The sequence below is a fragment of the Anser cygnoides genome, chromosome 15 (genome assembly GCF_040182565.1).
Source record: "Anser cygnoides isolate HZ-2024a breed goose chromosome 15, Taihu_goose_T2T_genome, whole genome shotgun sequence".
In the NCBI taxonomy this organism is placed as follows: Eukaryota; Metazoa; Chordata; class Aves; order Anseriformes; family Anatidae; genus Anser; species Anser cygnoides.
The window spans coordinates 8,706,201-8,730,649 of record NC_089887.1 but is presented as its reverse complement, the minus strand read 5'-3'; the positions used below and the strand labels follow the sequence as shown (position 1 = coordinate 8,730,649).

Genomic DNA, 24,449 nt, shown 5'->3' with positions numbered 1-24,449 from the left:
TGTATGCCATATACTTGAAACAACAATGTTCTGCTGTTAAGTAAAGTAGAAGAGTGTTAATTTCAGAAGTCTCCAGTGATGTAGGAACTTCTGTTGGAAAAACAGCATTGCTTGAATTACCACAGATTTTGACGGCTGAGTCTTGAGTTTCTTTACAGTTAAGCATATGGTCGTTTTCTGGAGTCTATTTGAAACGAACTGTAAGAACCATCAGATCATAGGCTTGAGTGCTATAGCAGTTGGAGTGATAACTATAACAGCAACTATATTTTTATTTTGTAGCTGATGCTTTTTTCAAAGCGGCAGTGAGCCTTGTTCCTGAAGTGCCAAAAATGATCAGTATCGATGGAAAGATGCGACCTTCTGACGCCTTCCTCTTGGAATTCCTTTGTAACTTTTTTTCCACATTATTGGTTGTTCCGGTAAGTCGCTTTTTGTGTGTGTGTGTGTGCTATATATGAATAGCACACAGCCTAGGCAACTTTCCTGTTTAAATGTTTACGGTAGATCTGGTTTAATTTGAACTTTTCTCTTTATTGTACAATGAGACAAAAATGTCAAGTTCCTTGAGTATTAGCTGGAGCGTGCTGCTTCACAATTTTGGCCAAGGAGTGCTGCGCGCTGAAGCCATGGGTGTATTAGCAGCTAATCTTTATTGAATCTAGCCCTCCAGTTTTTCCTTTCCATGGGTCGTCAAAAAATGCCTCACCACAAGTCCAGAAAATGTAGTGTTGTTGGTTAAAAGATGAGGAAAAATTGTAAACTAACCTGAAAGATCTGAGATAAAACTTACATAACCAAGGTATTTTGTTGATCTTAGAGAAGGAAGAGAGGCCTCTGTCTCACAAGATTTCATTTGCAATAGAAACCAAACACCTGAAGATTTTACCTCCCTCTGTTAACAGCTCTAGCCCTCTTTGAGAAGATTCTGTTTTCCCTGCAAGGATTGGTTTAGTATCATGGCATGTTTTTTTGGTTTTGTTTTCTTGTGGCTTTTTTGTTTGTTTGTTTTAATGTTTGAAGGTGTTTCTTTTCATCAAAGAAGTAGCCCTTTCCTCTTCACTGAAACACTCTTCACAGTTTCCTCTTTTATTCTCCCTTTTCTTTGACTATGTTTTTGGTGAAGCAGCATAGTGTTACTGCCCGAATCCTCATAATTAGAGAAGCTTATTCTCCGTTTTCCAGTGGAAAGGGGTCTCCTGAGCAATTTTGAGCAACGTGGAGGTGCTGTGTTGTTAAAGGGGAAAGTCTCATTGCCACTGTGATGTGTCAGTGTAGTCCACTGACTACAGAAGTAAGATGTTGAAGGAAAGTTGTGTCAGAACTGGATGCTCCTCTGAGGGATGACTCAGACTAGTAACAGATAGCTGGAGGAGGGAGATCCATCCTCTTAGATTCAGTAATGAAGAACTTGCAATGAGATACCAGGGTTCAGAAATTAGTTTCCATAATTTCTCCTATTTACTTTACAGGGTAGACAATCAGAAGAAAATTTCCCTAGTGGATTGAGACTTGTCTTACAAACATTTGTGTCATTACACCAGCTGCGAGCTGGAAATAAGCTGGGTGCAAGTATCAAAAACTGCTTGCAAAAAAAGTCATGGTTTATATAAAGCAGATGTCTTTATAAAATTATATTCCTTTCATATTAAAAGATTGTTGATTGTCTGTGACTTTGACTTCCCAGTGTAGGTGTTCTTCTAAAACTCATAATTATGAGTAATATACGTGCTTCTGTAACTTACATTATTTGAATTAAAAAAAAAATCTACTCTGAGTGTGTAATTTTACAGGCCTAGCTGTTAAAAAGCTGACAATTCTGCACTACTCCCCCATGGATAGAAAACAAAGCATTTCAAAGTTTGTCTGTGGAGGCTGTCTAGATCAGGTTTATTATTATAGGTCAAATGGTCATTTTAGAATGAAACTGGAACGTATGTTTTTTAAAATAAATTACTGGAAGCACACTTCAGAAAAGGAGTTGAGCTTTGATTGTATCGTAGTTTTTGCTCTTATAGAGTTAATATTGTGACTTTAAAATATCAAATGGCCCCTAATAATCCTCATTTTGTTTTGGGGTTCGTTGGGGTTTTTTTTTTTTTTTTTTTGACTTTTTCTTCTTTTCAATAGGACCACCCAGAACAAGGAGTGTTATTTCTTGTGCGAGGATTACTAAATGTGATCCAGGATTATACTTGGGAGGATAACAGCGATGACAAAGTCAGGATTTATACTAATGTTTTGCATCTGCTGTCTGCAATGACTCAAGAAACATATATCTACCATGTAGATAAAGGTAATACATGAGGGTGACCCTGGATTGTGTGTTCCACCATGCAATTTGCATTATTGCTGTACCTTGCTAATGAAGATCAGTGGTAGTAAATGTTACACGATGGATTATTTTCCTGTGGAAATGGATTTAAAATAACCATGGGAGGTGGCTGCCAAGCAGATGTCTAGTCTATTATTGAAGCAAATCTATGAAAAGTGGTTTACTTTGTTTATGGTGATGGTGATGCAAATACTTAGAACCATAAACATTTCAAGTAGATATTAAAACTTTGTATGTATAGAGTGTTTTCTTTCAGTCTAAAGTATCAACTTGATTTATATCTCTCACTGGTGTTTCATTTGCATTTATTAACAATGGTAGTTCTCAGAATATGATTTGAATATCTTGTTGTTTGTGTTAGGTAAAATATAAACTGTTTGGCCAAGTCCTGCGGCCATTGAAGATGATGCCTAAACTCTTCTAGACTAATGAAAGCGAGGGAAATGTGAAAATTGACACTATTTGTTGCTTTGCATTTGGGACTAGCAGTCATTTTTGGACCTGGCTGCATCCAGGAATAAGGACTGGCTTTTAGCTAGGAGATTCTTTTCAGCGTTAGGTTCCTAAAATCAAGTAGGGAACCAAGTGGCAGTCACTTAAATAAGATAGTTTTGTTTGCATTTCACGGAGGAGGGTCATTTTATAACTTCCAAATCTGGTGGTCTATAAATCGCTGGTGTTTTCAGTAGCAAACAAATGCATAGCTCTTTAGCCAGACCTAAGCTTCAGTTTGTCTCTGCAGTTGATTCCAATGATACCCTGTATGGTGGAGACTCCAAGTTCCTGGCTGAAATTAATAAACTGTGTGAAACTGTGATAGCACAGATCCTGGATCATCTCAAAACCCTTGGAAAGGAAGAGGTATGTCCTTACTTTAACAGGATTTAATGTACAACTAAAACTACTTTAAAATTGAATAAACAGACCACCTTTTTGACCAGGGTTGGTCTTTTAGAAAGCTCTGGGAACTTTGCAATGAGAGGGAGTTAGTTTTACTTATTTAAAAAAAGGGAATTGATCATGTAGGCAGACTTGGGGTAGAAAGATCTAATGATGCAAAAGAGATTACATAGCATTTATAATATGTTTTAAGATACAGGCTAAAGTTAACTGCTTAACCATATGCTGTACCTGGATAGTCTGATAGAGGTGACAAATGTCAGAGGCTCTGTCCTACTGATTGTGGCGGTGTGCCAAAGGATGCAATTCTGCTGTAGCACAGAATGGTGTCTGCAGAGCAGTGTAATGAGGTTAGAGTTTGTTTTAAATTACACTAGGACTCAAGGCAGTTAGTGTGGGTTATGGAAACATGATGCTCAATGTGGCATAACTTTTTTTTTTCATTATGAGGGTCAGCTGAGTTCCATGTTGCAATCATTGGCCTAAGCTAGAGAATTGGAGTTGAGTGCCACAGCCATTCCTTTGATTGCTGTATAAGGTCTGCTCCTTGTCCATCCTGCTTGTTTTCTCCTGGCTGTCACCTTTTTCTCTCTGTAAATAAACCATATTTTCTTGACAGCTGTTTCCAAAAATGTCCAATTCCGTAATGAACAAAATGAGAATTCATTGTTAGTCTGTTACTGGGTCAAATACAATGGAAGCCTCCTTTAATTTGGAAAAGCTTTGGATCCCAGACGTTAGGATGAGAAGTGCAGAGGGAGAGAAAATGTGTTCATTTTTTACCCTGTTATGTTAGTACAAGGTCATATTTATTCAACATAAGAGAATGAAAACTATTTTGGTAGTTGATTGGATTTCTTTATTGGAGTTCAGAGGGCCTGAAGGATCAAATATAGCTTAACTGACTGGGTGTGAAAGACAGATGACTGTTGGTTTTGACTATTACTGAAATCACAAGAACTTACTGTTCTGTTAACATACGTGTTTCTGAGATTGAGCCCCTCCACAGCTTTCTAATCGCTCCTTCCAAAGTACTCTATATTGATTGCAATCTTGCGGCTCATAGACTGAAATGGGAAGGCAGGAGATAATAATTTGATGGCACTTTTAAAGTACGCTGTTTGCACAGTAGCTTGTAGTGTTTACCTCTACAGAATGTATGATGTGATGAATGTTTGGAGGCCACTATACTAAGTTGAGCCTTTTCACTGCTATTACTATCTTACTTACCTTTTCTTAAAAGACAGTAGAGATGTAAGAGAAACAAGTCCTTTGCTGTAATGCCTTTACATCACTGTATGTATGACCACAGTGAGTGGCATATTTTTTTTCGGCACAATAACAGCAAAAAAAGACACCTTGCATAGGACTCTGGGTTGTATATTAGGGATGGTTTTGCTTCTGATTCCTACATGGAGTATGTAGATGAGAATGTTTGTAAGGCTTCAAATCTGTGGTTTCTGAAAGGCTTTTTTTCATCTTTTAAGCTTAATACTTTAAGTGATGAGATTCCATGTTATTTCACGGATGCATTTGTTGCATAGAAAACTGGATTTAAAGCTAAGCAGCATGGATGTAGATCCTTGCCCTACCTTTGTCACTGCGGTCTTGGATTTACTCCTAGGTCTGTCCCTACTTACCAAGGAGGAGCATTTATTTTGCTTTGTTGTGTAAAAGTCCTTGAGAGATTTCAGTAAAAAATGTCATGTAAGAATGAATACTTTCCTGAGGAAGCTGTTGTTGCTGAAGAAATAGAGGTGACGAGAATATTGTCAGAGAGACCTCCCTTTGTGCTAAAGCAGCACCTATCATAAAATCACTGTGGCATTTGGACTGCTTTGGTGTTAGTGACCTTTTATTGTTCATCTGCTTGGCTGCTCATTTAAATGAAGAAGCCTCTGATTACACTGGGTTTTTATTGGTTCATTTGCTTTAAAAGCTATAAAGGAAAATAAATTTTTCTCATAATAAAATGCTTTCACCAAATGGCAATTTGGAGGAGAACAATGCATCTGGTGTTAACACAGTGTGATCTTTTTGTGTTATTGAAGAATCCTTCATCTACGTTGCAGTGCTTGAACTAAAATTTTCACTTCTGGGCAGTTCTGTAAAGTTCAAGCTGCTCCTGGTGATGAGAGTATGTATCAGTGATTCCTCTCTCTACCCTGTGGGGGTGGGTGGAAGGCTACTCTTAAGCTCCAAGTTTCTTAGAAATGTAAATACCTGGCCTCTCGCTGCTCAGTGATAAATGTCCAGATGGAGCGTGTTTTCTTCAAATGCCACTTTTGATCCAAAACATTAAGAGCAGGTGGTTGTTGCTGTGTGAGTGCCGTGTTATGATGGCAGTCTTCCCATGTGCCATGTGATAGATACTGGACTTTTTATAGCAAGTATAGAGATGGAGCAAGAGAAAGCAATTCCTGGGTACCCTTTGGAGGCTTCTCCTTTCAACACAGCTAACTTTTAGGTTTATAATGTGAATCTTATGAAAACTTCAGTCAATTTCACATGTGTTTGAGCACTGAACAACAAGCAGAGTTGGGCAGAGCTCTCCTTTGTGTGTGGGTGTGCTTTAAATTGAAAAGATCTTGCTCTTCCTGAAGGATTTTGTGTCCTCGGCCAACATTTTCTAAAGGTGGTTAAACATTTTGTTCCTCTTATGAGAAGAGGGAAGCAAGAGAATTTACCTGTTGCAGTTTCCAAAAGACATTGCAGGTGGCGGAGGTGCCTGTTTTGGCATGTTTGCAGCTCATTTGCTGCTGGCTCAACAAGAAAAAAAGAATGGGTGCATTGCCACGAGGAACTGTAGCTAGCTAGCACACAGCAACTCCACTTGTTTTTATTACACCCTTGTCCACATGCTGGTGGAATTTAAAGACTATAAACAATTTGATTGGGAACATTGCCTCTGCATGCTCGTAAGATAAATGGTGGAAAACAAAATAAATCGGGATTTTGCTAATGGCCCAAAGCAGGATTACTGAGTATAGTTTTTGGAAAGCATGGCCTGGTCCTCTATAAGCCTCAAGTTCCACATGGAGCACATCTTTTGTTGGGTTACATTTAGAGAGAGAAATGTAGCTGGTGTGAGCAGCACTGTGAACAGTGAAAGATTTAAAAATCAATTAATGACTTTGAAATAGAGATGAACCAACCATGGTGGCAGTCTAAGAGCTGGGATTTAGACATTTTAGCTTGCCTTCACTACAAGATGAGTTACTGCACCCTGAGCCTGCAGGGACTGCAACTTGTACTCAGTTGAGTATTCCGGGGGGTGCTTTTGGACTGCTTTTTTAAGGATTGTGTCCAAAACAAGGCACATTTTCTTCTGATCATCCTAGTGTGCTGGAAAAGTGGTGAAATAGGGGCCACATGTCCTCTTGGATGGTCTGTGAGTTCCCAGGTGCAGCTTGGTTGTTGCTGCTTTCTCTGCCCAAGTCATTATTCCCTTTTGTTATACATGAACTCGTTGCATGAGCTGCAGTTTGTGCTAGGGGCTTCATTTATCCCACGTTAGGGTAGTTGTGTAAGGCAACCTGGCCTCCCTGATGCAGCTCCTGCTCTTTCCAGTGAACTAACAGATGTTACAAGGTCCCAAAGGGCTTCCCATCAGAGCTTTTAAGGAAAGGAAAGGCTGCCTGTCAAGGCTTCATTCAGGCATATCTAGATGTGGATCACAAGGACATAACCACCAGCATCACAGTGGTGCTGGAATTAATTTCTGGTTAGATAGCTCTGGTAATCCTAGCAAACAGATGCCATATCAGCATGGAGACTCGGCCTAGACCGATATATTTAGTACCCTGAAGCAGCTTTGCAGCCCATGCTGAGCTCTGTGCTGCCACAGATGGACTGGTACCAACTCTCCGAGCCAGTTGTTTTAAAGCTGTCCATGGGAGCAGCAGCAGACTAGATTTACCTTCAGATGAAGCAACGTATCCAAATACCCAAAGGCTTTTCCAGCAGAAAGCTCACGGTATCCTTATGTCAGAGGTGTCTGGCACAATTCTCTGAAAGACAGGAACGTGTATTTGTAGCACTAGCCAGCATGCCATGAAAAACAGAGTTACATGGTCTCTTTTATGAAAGATCCCACTTTTCTCTGATAAGCTGTATGAAATTTAGACTTTGCACTTTGGACGGGCTGGGATACAGGGGATCACATTATGGGATGATGTATTATTTTGTTTCATAGTCATGAGCATTATCCCAAGAGTTATGGAAAAGGCAGTGCCTAGAAGGCTGGCAGTTCTTTCTGGTGTGGGAATTGTTAGTCCCGTGATGTATGTGGTTGCCAAAGAGCTGAGTTGTTCTTTATCCTTGCTGCCTGTAAATTCCTCCTGCACTGGAGTGCCACCCGCAATTCAGTCTCCGTGAGGCCAGCAGAGTCGGCAGCGTGCTGGGCTGGAGGGTGGTGCCGTGCTGCACCAACATTGCTGCTCATCGTCACCTGAAGCCTTCTCTGACTCCTGTTAGTTTGCAGACACAGGGGATTTAGTCCATACCTGCACTGCCTCCCTTTCCCTTCGCCTCGCGTTGTGTGACTGGTGACGGGATGCCAAGATCCTGTCTGTGACTTGTACCTGCCCCCAGTTTGATGAGAGTTAGAGTGCGTCTCGTTCTTCCAGCTTTTTCATGTTTCTAGATGCTTTTAGAAGTACATATGTTTCAAATTTGTCAAAATGTCGTCCTTTAAAGAACGGATGGTATGTTTGTATTCGTACTGCCTAGAAAACCTCGCTAGTTGATAGTCAGGCTCCTTGAGCAGAGCTGCTTTTGCAATCTGCCCAATAAAGTAACTGTCCTGCTTCTTATGAGGATACAGCCCACTGCTTCCCAGGAACCCCTCTGAAGGTGATTTTCAGCAGAAGATGCACAGGTGTCAATTGGAAAAAAATGTATAGGTAACACCTTATTTTGTTAATTCAGCATATATGGTGAATGTGGCAGGAGGGAAGCCTTGTGAATAACGTGGCAAACATTGGATTAGCAGGCAGTGTGCTGTATCTGCTTTTCCCCCAAAGATGCTAGTCCTACAAGAGAAATACTGTAGTAATATTTAAGCATTGACAACTGCTGCTACTCTTACTATGCTTCCGAGTGGCATTTCTGCTCTTTCCGTCACTACTGGACGAGACTGATTGTGTTTCTCTGGCTGGTAAGGAGTACAGTTCAACACTTCCTTACTAATGGTGGTAGTTTTGGTCTGTAAACCAGTTTTGGAGCTACTGGGATGGAAATTGCCGAAGTAGATAACTGTTAGAGGGAGACCGGTCGTCGTGGTAGTTCCATGTAATTAATTTAGCGTTTAGAGAACTTCTCCTGGGGCCTTGAGCAGCTCTGGGCATTGCACGTGTGTGTATGCACGTGTGGTTTCTGCTGTGTCAGATTTGCTCGGCACGTACTGCCGTGTGGCTCACGTACAGTATCAGCCTTATGCTTCTTGTTTGGAGCATCCTGTGTCCTCTTTTCTTGTTAGACAATTCTTTAATGGCACAGCTTTCTCCTTTTTCATATTTATCTGGGGGACTGATAGCTCAGTGCGTGCCATTTCTTTGATTAATAGCATCTGACCTCTCTTCTGCTGGCAGTGAGAAGTGAAATTAATTTACTTTCGGTTCCTTAGGGAAAGGGCAGAGGCTGTGTGACTGCCTTGGTACAGTGTCAGGAGAGCACGAGTTGCAGCTATCACTCCTCTCTCCCAATCCATGCCTCGTTCTCTCTGTAGCTTTGTATCTGAGCGCTGTATATTCACTACCCCTAACGTACATTTAACTGCAAGGGCCAAAGTGAAGTATTAAATTCATTAATCAAGGTGATGAGCTGACAGATCTACTACCCTGCTGCTGCGGTTTCTGTGTGAGATGGAGCTTTGCTTTTCTCAGTGGTCTTTCTTGAGCCAAAACCAAAGGACAGCTGCAGCAAAGCAGTATAAATACATACTACATCTCAGATGCATCCAATAATCATTTGTCTTTCTAGCCTTTTAAAACATTTCATAGGAATGGACAAAATCTGCAATAGGATTTTTATTACTTCTATTTTCCACTCGCTCCAATTTGGGGTGGGAGTACCCTGTAAGTTTAGTGCAGAATTGTCTGTGCCTGAGAGCTCCCCTGCAGAGGCTCAAAGGCATGGCTCTCCTCCAGGGTAGAGCACAAGTCCTCCTCAAGGTCCTTCCTCAGCAATTTTAAGGAAAGTAAATGCAAATATGGTATAAGTACGTTGGTATCATCGAAGCTTCAGTGGAAGAAAGCAGGAGGAAAATGTCTTAATATATTAAAAAAAAAAAAAAGAAAAAATAGAAGGAATTGTTGAAAAATTTGAAATTGTATACATCTAGTCTTAGACTGGTGATCATGGTCTCTCTAAAAAATAAAGAACAAAAATTGAGGGAGAAAGTGTGAAGTCATGCCGATCAAAGTCGGTTGGTGGGAGAGTGATTTCTATGCAATTGTGTGAAGTCCTGAATTGAAAATGTTAGAGCTACGTACTATGCTGTGCTGAAGTGGTGTGAGATATAGGAGTCTTGTCTAATTTTGCAGAAACTTAGGTTGGTTTGTGATTATCAGTTCTTGTTGTATTTTGAATGAAATGTACAAACTGTCTGTGTTTCTGTGCCTGTAATTATTGCTGTGTATTACAGAACGGGTGTCTGCCCCTTGCACTTGTAAGTGAACTTGGAGAAATTTTGCTGGGGTGACTGTATAATAATACAGGAATTCTTTTTTTTATTATAGACCCTGAAGCGACAGAGCCAGTTGGCACTTTATTTATTTAACACTATTTTAGCTCATGGGGATCTAAGAAACAACAAACTAAACCAGCTTTCAGTAAATCTCTGGAATCTTGCTCAGAAACATGGCTTTGCTGACACCAAGACTATGGTAAGGAATACTGCAGAGATTCTTTTCCAACTCCTTATTTGGGAAAAGGTTGCACTACTTTCTTGATCTGAATAAAATATAATATAAATCCTGATATAAATCTGAATGAACTCTTTACAACTCGCTGTCCTTTTTTTTTTTTTTTTTAATATGTGTAAATTAGGTTAAAAAACAATGTGTTTTTTCATGCTTCTTAATGAATAAGCAACTTATCTTATTTGGAATAGTCTACTATCTTTCTTGCATTTTTTAAACTATTTCACGTGTTAAAGGACCTGGAATTGTTGGGTGCTGCACTTTTCTTTACAGTAAAGAAAACATAAATTTCAAAAGAAACAGAGCATTTTTATTTAGTGGAGGAACTGCATGGTATAAACCTGAAAAGTAGGCATTTTAGAGCCTTTCTTAAGGAAGATATACACGATAATGAGCTCTGGAGTCAGAAATGCCAGCAGTTGCATATCCAGTGAAATTTAGGGAAAATCACAGGAGTGTCTATTAAAATGTCTTCACGTAGCATACATGATAGGTTCTGAAATAAGAAAAGACACAAAAAATCTCAAAATGCCTTTCTTTTCATACCCAGGTAAAAACTCTAGAATACATCAGGAGACGAAGCAAACAACCTGAGATGAGTCACTTTGCAGACTTGGCTCTTCGGCTTCCCCTGCAGTCCAGAACCTGATGAGTGCCTCTTTTCCAAGGAGTCATATGTAAAGTGAGCATGTAGCCAAGGCTATAAATCACTGATTCTTCTGGTTTTGACTGGAGCTCGGTGTATTTTAATTCTACTCAGTGTGACAGATTTACTTCGACACAGGTAAAACTGTTCTGAGTGCAATAATTTAGTCTGAATTTGTTTCCAGATCTGCCATTATATACTCATTTTAAATCCGATTTAGATTCAGTAAAGGGTACTTTGAACCTCTGTGGTTGCAAAAGCCTTTCCAAATCTAATCTGTTGTCATTTTAGTGACAAAGGAAGAAGATAATCTGCACGGATCAATTCACAGCCTCCAAACTTCATCCTGCTTGCAGAATAGTCTTTCTCCTGTGTAGAAAGCAGTATTTCAATATAGTAATCCTACTAAGTCATCTTTCTGCTTTGGGATGCTGCCAGCATTTGTTTGGTCAGTTCCAGTAAAAGAGAAAAATGGCTGAGATGTTACTGTTCTAATTTCTACCATACATTCTCACAGACATGTTTATGCTTTCATTTTAGTTCAGTGGTGTTTTGTAAAATGGAGGGAATCTTTAAATACTGTTTGCAAAGGAAAATGGAAATGTATGCAAAGTACTCCATGATCTCCAGTACACTGTATCACGGAATAAAACAATTTTCAGCTCACCTATTTGTTCTGGGGGATTTTCTTTGTGTATACAAATTTATCACCTTACCATTCTGTAATTTAGCTGTATGTACTGCTTTTATTCCTAATAAATTTCACTCTCACCACTTCTGTCCCATGGTAAGGAATCATGTTGAGATCTTGCATCTATTGCTACTTCTGCTAAGTGGTAAGTATTTTAATGAGCTAAGTCATATATATTGAGATATATATTTGCACAAAAATGTTTTATTTTGTTAAGGTTAAACATATAATCAATTCTGCTAGAACCATATATTCAAGGAGTTAGCAGGCTGTTAATAAATACCACCCAAATTACTATCTTGTTCTTGTTGTATGGTTTTCATCTATTCAGTGGCTACTGAAGCAAGGTACATATGAAATATGCATTTTGTGTTCAGGTTGTAAGGAATTGAACTAGGACCCTTTGGTAACGTAGTCTTGTACAAACTATATATATGTGTATCTATATATATATGCAGAGTAAAATTGCAGAAACACAAGATAATTATGAAGTAGTATCAACTCGATAGAGAACCTTTCCAACTTGTAGTGTCCATCTTAATTATACTGGCTTTCCTTAGATAATTCTGTATAGTGCACACACGTAATGATATGGCAGTACTGCATGTATTATCATGCCTCAGTTTAATTAAGCTTTCCTTCTTGCTGCAGCTGCACAAAACAACCTTCAACAGCACGTGGCCGATTCTTCCTGTTGAACTTAACCCACAAACTGGGTAAGTGGTATTAAACTGTGAGCTGTCTAAACAGCCAGGTGGGTCACACTGAGAAGCGGTTGTATGGCAGAAATTGCCCTCCGGGGCAAATGTCCTGCTACAAACCCAGTATGGAGATTCTGTAGAATGGGAACTCTTACGGCAGGCTTATAAATGGCCCAGCTGTTCCTTTTCACCATACAGACACCAATTTTTGCCTGTTGTCTTTTGAGCACAGTATAACTTCATTTATTGATGTAAGACTGCCATGAGAAATGCTTTCAAATGTTTTACTGATGTTTTTATTGGTGCAAAAATAGCTCAGTGACATCCAGAAGGCTCTAGTTATCAGGAGAAAACTCAAAACATCTAGCTTAGAAGCTAACACCGCCACTCTAATCAACTGCTTTTGGCTTACTTCCATGTGACAGCAAAATTAATTCTAGTTAAAGCACTCCACTCACTATAGACCTGATCTTCTATATATATTAAATATGCAGGCTAAAGCAAGTTTGACTGCTTGAACAGGTTATTTTTCCCCAGATGTCTGTCTTGTTTTTCAAACTATGACATTTTCACGTGCACAATGTTATCAAGAGCAAGGTGCCAGAAAGTTGAGCAATGCATTTATACATGATATGTTCCCAAAGGGGAGAAAGAAGTCCTCATCCAAAGGCAAGTCCGGGACTATCACCACCTTCAGCATCTTCATTGGTGGCAATGCAAGAAGGCCAGTCACTACATCTCCAAGACTGGCACTGCAACAGAAATCTGTACGTGCTCACCTGTCCCACTCTTCTCAAAGGAAGTCATTCGTTGAAATTTTCCTGCCTGTTCCTTTATAACTATTTCTTTGCTAGGCAAGCAGTTGAGGGCCAGAATTAAGCATTTGTCTTAAATCAGTAAACAGAGCCTCCACTACTTGAGGTAAAGCAACAGCTGAAGCCTAGAAAGGCTGGCTGATGCCAGTCACACAGCTTTGAGAAGCACTGGTGCAAATCAGGCTCACGCTGTCATAGTGGTGGTTTTAAGTAACACTTTAAAGGTGATGGTTTCCTTGAAGCCAAGCCTGTAGGAAGTGGTTCAGCATCTCCTTCTCAGGTATGGGAGAGAATTCATGGCAACTGCTTATGCTGGAGCCTCTGTGTGAGTTTTAATTTCCCCTTAGGAGTTGCCCAAAATGCACTGGAACAAGTGCTGTTTTGCAAGTGTATTTTCTCCCAGGAGTCAGCTGCTTTCAGGTAGAGCAGTCCAATTGAAAAGGCTATTGTGGAAAGTAAGGTTGCTTTAGAACAAGAAAATTAGCAGATTAGTAGGCGTAATCTTATGAAAAAGAATAGGTAACTGAAGAAAAACAGTGAGCTGGCTAACTAGAGAGAATGACCTGAGCTAGGGCATAGGGGGGTTCCCCTGCAAGGAGGCCACTATTACTACAGCAGGAATAGACACGAGATGGTCACCTGGTCCTGCTCAACAACGAGAACTACACCAAAACTTAGGGAACACTAGCTCCTGTAACAGATGGCACGCAGTGACAAAATATGTGACAGTTTTCCACTATCTCTGTAACTTCCCACAAGACACTGAGACTGCTTTGGACCCTAAAGTTCTGAACACAACATACACAAATGCACTCTCATACATACTTTGTACTCTTAAAAGTCAGAGCGCGGGTTGTCTGGAAGTCTGAAGATTAGAAATTTCATTCAAACTGATTTATACTGAACCCAGTAAGCATATTATTAAAATTACCTTGCTTTCCATAATTTAGAAAGCCTAGATCCATATATTTGGTGCTGCTATCCACAACGCATTTAGCTCTATTTACAAGTAACAGCTGCTTCTTGAAAAATCAAACTGCACAGTTAAAATAAACAGGATGTTCAACAGTATTTGTTGTTATATTGAAGATACTAATATTTAAGAACCCACTTTCAGAGTTGTTTCTCCTGATCAAATCTGTAGGCATACCAGTAGTGTTTCTTCAAAGTAAGAAACCATCACTTTGAACCACTCATTGAGTGTAAGAATGTGAAGATTTTACAGAATGCTAAAATCCTTCTGAATCACAAAGATGTAGCTAAAAATAAGCCCATGAAATCAGCTTTTTTTTTTTTTTAAAAAGTTTCAGCTTTTTGTAGGCATTGTCCACATATCTTCAGTCTTTGAGGGAGGCTGGGTCTTGACTGCAGAAAATATTGTAAAGGTTTCAAAAACTTACTGTTGAGCTCAAGTGAGGACCCAGCTCCACATAATCTGGAGCATTCAGCTGAAAACTTGTACTAAAAAGGCCTCATGTCAAATTTGTTGAACATTTCAAATTTTATTTCAAGTTAAAAAAAAATGTTAAAAGTGAAAAGAAATTTACCCATTGAATTTTCATTCCTTTTATTACTTCAGAGTTCTAATCTTCAAATTTTATAGATCTAGATGTATATTTGTCTATGTACACTTTTTTGTTGGCAGCAGGTTGAAATCCAAGACCGATTCTTCTATGTTGTTTCAAGTCCATTGCTTTATCAAATTCCATCTTCAGAGCCTGCTGTAATTTTTCCTCCCCTTCCTTGTTCAGAGCCATGTTCGGTTTGTTTGTAGTTGCTGAGAGATCCTGGGTAGGTGCAGAGCCCTTTTTAAAACCACCCATCAGTCGAAGAAATTTCATTCCTCGCTCAGAACTTTGAAAAGCAGCTGTACTCCACTGGCCGATCTTTGTATCCTGTGAAACAAAACAAGACAAACACTAAAATACCACCTTGAGTAAGGAAGACAATTTCCAGCTGTGCACCGTGAGAACACAACCAGCCACCGGAACCCGACAGGGCTAACAATGCTAGGAAGCAGTCATTCACGTCTTGGAGGGTGTAATTAAAGAATGACATAACCCTGCATGGGTGCATCTTCATTAGCGTATCAGCTCATTTAACCTAGAGACAGAGTTTGATGCACTTTAAGAATCTCTCTTCCCTGTGTCTTTAGAAAACCTGACTTTTCTGCTCTCTGGATAATATTCCCCTAGCTCAGAGTGCCAGACCTTGCCCCGTCATTTCTCTTACTTTAGGACAGTTGTAAGTTTTACCTTTTTCTCACTTTCACGGTTACCTTTTCATTTTCCTGCGTAGGTAGCTGTTGCTTCCAGACTATTTTGTTGTATTAGTTTAAGAGATGGTATTCCATCTGGCTCATATGCATTAAGGAACAATTGCATTCTCATCCCCCTAGTTAGCAATTATACTGCAAGGGTGCAAAAACTGAAGGCATACCCTTAACCGAGAGGACTAAATGTAATACTCTTAAAACCTCACCTCCATTGCAGTTTGCCCTTTCCGTAACTGCCTCTCACCGTATTCTTTACCTAATTCACTCCAGGATTTTTGTCTTGCCTGCAGATATTGGCTCCTTTCTGAGACTATAGGTAACATCCAAGTAAAATCAGAATTCAACCACTTGTGCGTTTGTGTATAACCCAAGATACAGGGTACAATTTAGAAAGCTTATGAACTTTTGGCTTACCTAAGACCATGCTTCATTACCAAAGGATCTTATTTGACTTCTGAGCTATAGCTAGGAGCTATGCAGTCATTTGTAACTACTTTTGGCAAGAACTGCTACTCCCTTTTTTCTTTAAAATTGGGGGTGATATTAAATGGAAGAATGCTTTATCATCAATTAAGCAGACTGATCTGGCTACATCAAAGGAAAAAATGAATCTAGTGCTGTGTTTATGTGAGCCTGAAATCCTTCCAACTGAACAGTTGTAGTTTGCATGAAACAGTCATTCTCTAGACAGCCAACACAACACACAGCATGCTACACAATATTGCAGGCAAGCTGTAGCAGGTTTTATAAGTTATAAAAATATAGGGCTGGAGTATCCTTCAATATCACAGGCCAGAATACTTCTCATAAAAGAAAATTATCCATAATACTTTTGATAAAAGAAAAAAAAAACTTGCTGTATAAGCCCAGGTCTGTGACGTAGAAGCACACATGATAGTCCTCCCTTTGGAATGGGAGACAGGTATCTGCACAGATGCAGAAATAATTATGCTTGTCAAGCCCTGTAATTTTTTTTTTTAAGTGAACTGAGGGCAAACACTACACATAACTTTTGCTGCAGCATTTCAGGTTTACTCCTTGTGAAGCTCATGATTTAGTTTTCATAGCTTGTATTCTTCTACGTACTAATAAACAATGATAGATTAGCTAAAAGAAATGGGATCCCCTGCCAAAGAAGTAATTTTTCCTCAGTGATTTCATAGACTATTAGGTAGTTGCAGTTCCACAGCTCACGGCAGTCTGCCTTCTACTGCGTAAGACTGTACGTGAGTTATTTCTGGGATTTTGTTGAGGTCTTACTTTCTAGGCAAACTGGCACTCCTGAAACACAGTTTTGCAGACAACTAAGAATCCTTAATTATTAGCAAAGCTTTCTCTCCTCCTGAATCTTATTACTTCTGCTGAACACTGTTGGAACAGCTACATTATTGTATGGTAACCCTGCCAGGAGGCAAGCTGTGTAAGATGCAAAAACAAAGAATAAAGAATCATCTTTCAAAGAGGTGGAAGAAAGATGTAGAAGTTAGGAGAGTACTGCCTGTAGATATCACAGACGCATTGTCAGTTATCATCTCTTCCACCTTTTCATGTACATCCTCATTTCTGAATGTCTGCAAATTCTCCCAGATAGCAATTCAGATAAAATTCAGTGACAGCTATGTCCATGGCCTAGAATCATTTATATTTCACAGTAAGCAGAAAACATTTTTGTAGCAATTCACCGTGGCTAGTTCTCCAGAGGAATCAGAGAAAATGCTGCTTTTGAGGACTGATGATGGGAATCAGACCTCTAACAATTCCAACTCACACTGGAGTTTCACTGGTCAGCTCCCAGATTGCCTTAGTATTTGTTCCATAGCATGACCTTACATTCAAGCATGTAATTCGTTGTATAGCATGACCTGAAATTTACAATCAAACTGTTGTGCCAAGCCACGTGCATGAGCTGCATACAGAAAACTGCAATTTTCAGTGGTTTTTTTTCAGGAACTTGCTCTGGGACACTGTTTCCAACAGATCAAGGTCTAAAGTCATACATACCGTTTGCATTTTGGAACCATAAACTTTAGTTTTTCCAGATTCTCTATCAATTTCTTCTTGTAGAGCCTGCCGCCTCGCCTAGCATGCAGAAAAATCAACGAAAGTCACTGCCTTCAGTGTGTTTAATGACAATTTAATTCAAAGTAAAAAGAGGAGGGAAGAATAAGATGGTTACTTATCTTCGGTATTTTGCAAGGATAATTAAAAAGTTGCATGTGATCCCCTTTCACACGCAGCTTAAGAACTATGCTTTTTCTTGTGCTGTTTTAAATGGACGTTTTGTAGTATCAGGTATGTTTAATCTTCTAACTGCAGGTAACAGCTACACTGAAACTGCTAACAGTGATGAGAGGCAGAGAAACCTGTATTTAACCAAATAAGCTACTTAGAAGCTTCTGACATTGACTGGAGCTGTACATTTTGGATTTAACCCATAAGAGGTAAAGCACATTTTAAGTAGAGCTCTACTTAGGAACATACTGGCATAGACTAGCAACAAAGCAGTCTTTTTCTTACAAATTCTAGGTACACCTTAAATACTTATTCACTTTAAATCACACATAATTAATACAAAGCATACCTTGTCTATATTAACTTCATCACAGTTTCCTTTTTTTTCCTGCACAATAGTTACATCATCCATATGTTCCTGTAAAATGGGAAAAAAACCTTGTATAAATATTATTATCCATTCTTGTTAATTAGAATTTATACAAGAATAAACAGTAAAAACGCTAAGCAATGCAGTATTACTTGGGGGCCAGAAGAAATAGACCTAAGCTGGAAATGCCAACTAAACCCGTGCATTTCTTTAGAGGGATTTTCTCCCAGAGAAAACTTTCACAACAGAAATTTAGGGAGGTTGTTTGTTTGTTTTTTGTTTTAAGCAAAAAGGATAAGGGACATTTTAAATTCACACATAAAACTGGACCTGCCAACATTACTGGCACGCACAGTAATGTTTACAGACAGGGTCATTTCAAATTAAAGACTTGTGTAGGAGCTGAAATTGAAATAAGGGGCAGAAAGAGTGGGAAAAAAATTAAACCAGTGATATTTGTCAAACAGTAAGATAATGGCCCCTCTAAATGCACATGACAAGCTTGGATCATGTTGCTCCCACTAGCCACTACTCAAAATAAACAAACAAAATCACTCAAGAGACCGCTGGTTTATGCTTGTCTTGTACAAATGCAGAATAGGTGATGGTCCCTAAGGAGCTTCCAGTCTGGAGAGTATAGGGAGAGGCATGACACGTACATAAACTTTCCCTGACAATGGCAGCAAACAGCACATTAGTTCCACATTTGAGAGTAAGGAACAGGAACCTGATGGTAAAGACAGAGCAGCTACAGCAGGAATGGATGGGCAGGATGGCAGGAGGTAAATCCACAAGCAGTTACTGGTAACTTCCACACAGTGCAGCCCTACAGCAACCTGTGCTCCTACTGACTGGAGTTTTTAGATCACTGCCCTTGGTCTTTCTTTTCCAAATTCGTAGTAAGGATAAGATTGTTGGACACCCAGCGTAATAGGTAAGTTTTAAGCCCAGGATAGTGGTAAATTAGAGCCATAAGCTTTAGACCAGCCTGGAAAAAGCAGCCAAAGGGAAGATCTATTGATACAGCTAACACAATAATCCAAGCATGAAACAGCCAGGGAACATTAAGACAAGGAAAAGATTTGTAACACACTTCTGTCAGCAGAAGCTGCTGTTACTTTTTTGAGGGTTTACAGTTTTATTTAAGGCCGTGAATGATTTACCTCATTTTCCAAGCTACCTTTTACACACCGATTTCACACACACTCACAAGTATATCCATTTACAGAAATGAGAATACTGTCTGCAATGAGGAGAGCTCACTCTCTTAACTGAAAAAAAAACAACAAGAAAAAACCTTCTAGATGGCCTGGTACTGTCTTTTCAGATCTCTTAAAACAAGCAGGAGAACTGTCATGACAAGATTCTGCAAACAGCTGCACTGGATTTTTTTTTTTTTAGCTGGAAGGGTAAGAGGCAGACAAGCAAGAAGGATTGGTTTGCCCCCTTCCTTGCTAATTCACAGCATGTTTTTGACCAGCTGAAGGTCACCGAATGGCAAAAATAAATCCCTGCCTGGGAGTGAGCTGATCTCTTCTTCCTCAAACTTCCTGGAAGGGGAACATATTCACACATGGAAGGGTTATGCTATCTGCAGACAAAAAAAAATAAAATAAAAAAATCAAAGAAGTAAACTGGGCCCTTTAACATTGGATATACATTTGTTGTACTTGTCATTTGACTCTTCTTGGACTCCCTAACAGTATGAAGTCTCTCAAACACAAGGCATGCCAGACACTGTGGTAGCACCTCTGCTGTGAAGCAAGGAGTGCTTTCTTACAAGGGAGAAGATCCTGTGCAAGCACAGTGGTAATGTCCTTGCCAGAATGACCACCCAAGCACAACGCCTGCCAACCACAAGGACCAGTGTCTGCTCACTCTCACAGTTATTTCCGTCTAATGTCTACAGAAAAACTGAGAAGTTCAAGACCCCAGGCTGTTCCCACAGACATCAGTGGCAGTATTCATTCAAGTGAAAGAGGACTGAGCCTTGGATGCCCATGGCTGGCATATGTTCTCCTCCCACACGCTCCAGACTGGTAGCCCAGTGTGCTTGTACCAGCTGCCCGTGTTGTTCTACAGGCAGCGCAGTTACATCTGCAAACTGAGGGAGTGCTAGCAGTGACAAATAATTATTGGCAAAACATTTTCAGAAGCTGTCAGCTCTGTTTTCATATTTTAACAAAGGGACCGAACGCCACCTGCTCCATACTATCAAGATTTAGCACACAGCAGCCTGAGAAGTGACGACAGCACGTGACAAGTTCACTGTCGGTGCAATCAATTCACATTCACTTTTCTCAAGCATTTCCACGTTAGCATACAGCAATCTTAGAGTTAATACTGTGTATGTTATGTATTAACTGACATGTTTTGTATTAACTGTCTTTTTTCTCTCTCTGGATTATCTCAGCCTCCTTACTTTGAGTTGCCTGTAATGGTATCCAATGGGGAAAACATGAATCTTTGACACGAAGCGGGTAGCATTCCACACTATCTTCATAAACTTGCTACTCTGCTTGCTGCAGAAGCCCAACAGAGGATTTTTCAAGGCATGCAGCAGTGTGTGTGATGCAGTGTAGCCTAGAAAATGGTTCAGGACTGTGGCACAATTAAATGCAAGACTGACATGATCAGCCATTTATTGCAGTGGTGTCTTTTGGCCTGGCAGGAACTAGATTTCTCTAGAACAAAGTAAGTTACCCAGAGTTTGAAATCTTGAGAATTTCTCTGAAGTAGCTTTTATAACGTACCGAGCTGAATATGGGGAAGAGGAACAAAGTGTGCACCACCCTACCCCCTTTCTGCTCAGTAGTTTGCAGGGCATTTGTTACATTTTCCATAATTGGATAGCACCATCAGGAAGGTTACTTATCATTGTAAGGCTTATCTTGCCTCCACACACATGAGCAGCTGCAAGAACCCAAGTAATGTCCAACCATCTCAAAAAGACAATGTAAATTTAATTAAAAGATATATCCCAGCAATAAAACCACCCTGTCTTTTGAAAGGTCAAAAGGAGAAACCTAAGTTAAAAAAAAAAAGCATCTGCTAGTCTAGACATCTTGATAGTCTAAATTTCAGAAAACTATGAATAAACCCCCGTATTTCAAATCTTTCATCTTTTAAATACATCAAACAGATCTGTTCTCCCCATTATTTCATCAGTTCCTCTCCATGTTTACTTCACCTTAGAAATAGCAGTACTCAAAGATTCTTGGATGAGATTTCCTTTAACAGCCTGGATACGGTTCCATTTACCTTGAGTTAAATTTACACAGCTCTTAAAATCTATTTATTTCTTGTTTTGCATAGTTGTTTTTTTCCCCCCCAAATTAAGAATTTGTGTTCTAGTTTTTGTTTAGTGTGTTCCCTAGTACTTTTCTATCACAATTTATACATTAATGCTCTTGGTCTACTCTATATTTAGGATTTTCTCTTAAGTTTCATCAAAGTTAGATGACATGTTTTGGCTAAAATTCCCCCCTTGGTTTCTAACACTACGCAGTTCCAGTAGCAACAGCAGCAAAGTCTCAAGGAAAAGAGCCTGTCTGAGTTAGAGGTACTCATGCCACCCCTGTTAACGTACCTGCTCTGGTTAAATGACATAGTATTAAAATCCTGTTTTATATGATTGTTACCTCTTTTTAAAGAGAAAATGAAAGAGACAAGAACATTTACAACTGTATATACCAGCATTCTTTCTGTTCCACTACTTGCTGTTAAGCGAGTTATGCATTTTGTATTTTCACAATCGAAGCACTAAATTACTACAGCACTGGCATAACAAAAAACTTTCCTGTGTTTATCAAATATTATGGGCTATAATCAACAGATGATCTGATGCTGTGTGCTGTTTCTAAAAACCCAGAGGAGGCCCCCATTGACCTTAGTGTAACCGACGGGTCTGAACAGGCAGAACAGCCTGCAAAATAGGGAACTGAGGATGTAAGATGCTTTCAATTCCTTAGCAGGAGGGTGCACAGATACCTTCTTTAGAACTTACCGATGCCTCATTTCCCATGTCTTCTCGTTTGATTTTTTTCTGTTTTATATTTGCTTTTGAACCTGATTCTTCTGCAGAGTCCTGGGGTACTTTTTTTCTTTTTTTCCTTTTTTTGTCACAGAGCATGTGATTGGAATTGCATAATACCGTATCTACAATGTCCCCTGTGACACATTCAGCTAGCTTCATTTCACTCTCTTTGTTCTTTTTGTTGCTTTCTAATAGCATTATTTTTTGGCTGTTAAATGTGTTGTCATTGCTTAAAGAAACTTCCGAGTAAGTTGTTTCCTTGTCCTTTTGAATCTTCTTTTTCTTCTTCTTGGTTACTTCACTATTATCCTTGTTATTCTTCCAGCATTTTTTTCCAGACAGCTCTTTCTGCTCAGACTCAACTTCTTGCTTATCTTCACACATTAAGGAGAAAATGTCTTTGCTTTTCTTGTTTTTCTTCTTCTTCTTGGTCTGTCTGATACTTTCAGAGTTCTCAGTAGTGTCTTCTTCCTCTTTATCTGTGAATGTAATTTCCTTTTTTTGTCTTTTTCTGAAGTCACTTAATGCAATGGGTCTATCATGAACTCCACAGATGTCTTGATTACCTGCTGGAGGTAAAAAGGAGTCAGACCTATTTTTCTTTTTCTTCCTCTTCTTTCTTCTCATACAACCTTCCTCATCACTCTGAGTAATATCTGTTCCATGACTTTCATCAATAACAGCTTTTTCTTCTGAAATGTGTGTGCTTGTTTTTTTACAGTCTTTTTTATAATGTTTATATTCATTGTCCTGGATGTCCTCTAATACTAAAGAAAAAACATCTTTCTTCTTTTTTTTCTTAGTTACTTCACTATCCAATTTCAAATTCAAAGTGACATTCTTTCCGCTTTTTTTGAAAAAAAGTTCATTTCCCTGAGTACCATCTGTATAATGATTTGAAAGCTCCACATCACTACTATGATTACTCTCCAGTGAGGAGGAGGCACGACGTCGATCTTTTCTCTTCTTTTTGAAAACTTTAATTTTTTCCTCTGATTCCTTTTGTTCTAAATCCAGATGGCTTTCTACATTCACAAAGCTTTCTGAACATGTTTCTTTTGGTAATTCAGAGCCAACTTTCTTTTTTCTGTTTTTCTTCTTCAGACTTAATTGGTCTAAACATTCATCTTCTTTTAAACTTTCCTTTTTCCTGGCCTTTGTTTTTGTCTCAAACCAGTCATCATCTCCTGCTTTAATGACACTCTGAACACCTTTCTCAATGTTAATGATAGTCTGGCTCCCACTACGTTTCACTCTTTTCTTTTTCTGTGCAGGTTCCTCATGAATTTGTTTCTTCTTTCTCTTTACTGTCATTCTGAAAAATGAAATAAAGATGTTAGTGCACAGCTTCAACATGACGATGCAAATCCTAGCCTATTTGGTATTCCTTTATTCTGAAAGCATTCAGTACCTCTGATTGCAAACCTGGAAAAAAGTGTCAAGGACAATCTGCTTTCTGCAATGGAAAGAACCAGAACTGTCAGCAGCACTGAAACTATAGTTACGGGAGCGGTGAAGGGGTGACTTTTTGTCTTAGCGATGCCCTAGTTAGTTTTGTTAACTTTCTATTTGTCTTTTTGACAGCTGCTGAGCATGACATTTTCACAGAAATATCTATGCTCCAGAAATCCTTCCTAACAAGATACATACGTACAAATAAAATCAATCAGTAAGTATAGTGAAGGCGGATTTCCACACAGGTATGCTCTTTCATTTATGTGTGTTGAACTTCTCGTCACTTCATCTCCCACTTATTTCCACAGGATTCTTTCAAGGCACTTCAGCCATCACCTTGAATTTGCTCCTGCCTGCAGCTCCACGGCCTTGCTGTTTCCTTTCTTGGGACACTTACACCTACAAACAGGTTAGAGCAGAGAAGCCTTTGGGACCCACGTGCAACACTCTCTCCCTCTGCTGAAAACCCTATTTATGCCTGCTTTGGCTCCCATCTTTTAACCAATAATTAATCCACAGAAGAATTTCTTTAGGTGCTCCTTGTCGAGCTCTTTTTAAGGACCCGGTCCTGAGGGGAGCACCGCACCCGTGTGCCCCGGGGCCCTCCCACACCCCCAGCAGCCCCGTGAAGGGGCCGGGGCACATCCCCGCTGCCGAACCCCATTTTAATTGATCCCCCCCCCCCCCGCACCGTGTGCTTCCCAGCACGGGGGGCGGCTAAACCGCCTCCAGCTCCCGGTTTTAGGCGGCTCCATCCCGCCTCCGCTCGCCTCCGCTCCCCTCCGAGCCCCTCACACGCCCCGCAGGCACAGCGGAGCCCTCAGGGCGGGGGGGCTGGCACCCGGCAGCGGAGGCCGCCGCTTACCTGCCGCGGCCCATGTGCAGCGCCCGCCGCCCCGGAAGGGGAACGGGGCCCGGGGCCGGGGCCGCCTCCAGCCCCGGGTAATGGCGGCGCGGTTGCCGTGGCGACACGGCGCGGCATGGCGGCGGGCGGGCGGCCGCTGGGCCTGTGGCAGCAGCTGTGCGCAGGTGGGCGCCGCGGCCGCCCCTTGCAGCCGGGCCTGCCCGCT

At 40.1% G+C, this 24,449-nt stretch overlaps 3 protein-coding genes across 8 annotated transcripts in view; 2 read left to right on the top strand and 1 right to left on the bottom strand.

Annotated features, from left to right (window-relative positions):
- The window catches only part of VPS35L (VPS35 endosomal protein sorting factor like), a 57,499-nt gene extending 46,029 nt beyond the window's left edge, over positions 1-11,470 (top strand). For both annotated transcript variants that reach the window (XM_048060363.2, XM_048060378.2), the window contains exons 27-31: positions 283-422; positions 2,131-2,296; positions 3,078-3,196; positions 9,976-10,122; positions 10,709-11,470. In XM_048060363.2, coding sequence (XP_047916320.1) covers positions 283-422; positions 2,131-2,296; positions 3,078-3,196; positions 9,976-10,122; positions 10,709-10,807 — 671 coding nt within the window. In that variant the 3' untranslated portion in view covers positions 10,808-11,470. The remainder of the gene's footprint in view (positions 1-282; positions 423-2,130; positions 2,297-3,077; positions 3,197-9,975; positions 10,123-10,708) is intronic.
- A 201-nt stretch (positions 11,471-11,671) lies between these two features.
- On the bottom strand, positions 11,672-24,377 carry KNOP1 (lysine rich nucleolar protein 1). Of its 5 annotated transcripts, XM_048060456.2 has the most exons (6): positions 24,245-24,376; positions 23,716-23,778; positions 21,895-23,239; positions 17,868-17,936; positions 17,288-17,365; positions 11,672-14,906 (listed from the first exon to the last, which is right to left on the bottom strand). In XM_048060456.2, the coding sequence occupies exons 1-6, from the start codon at positions 24,256-24,258 to the stop codon at positions 14,595-14,597; spliced, it is 1,881 nt and encodes a 626-aa protein (XP_047916413.2). In that variant the 5' UTR covers positions 24,259-24,376; the 3' UTR covers positions 11,672-14,594. The 5 variants fall into 5 exon arrangements, with proteins under 5 accessions (XP_047916413.2, XP_047916422.2, XP_047916442.2 ...); XM_048060465.2 differs by lacking the exon at positions 23,716-23,778 and having other exon boundaries at positions 24,245-24,377; XM_048060485.2 differs by lacking the exons at positions 23,716-23,778; positions 24,245-24,376 and adding an exon at positions 24,071-24,215.
- Positions 24,280-24,449, top strand: part of IQCK (IQ motif containing K) — a 54,598-nt gene continuing 54,428 nt past the window's right edge. Inside the window, exon 1 of the mRNA XM_048060786.2 lies at positions 24,280-24,408. Coding sequence (XP_047916743.2) covers positions 24,360-24,408 — 49 coding nt within the window. The 5' untranslated portion in view covers positions 24,280-24,359. The remainder of the gene's footprint in view (positions 24,409-24,449) is intronic.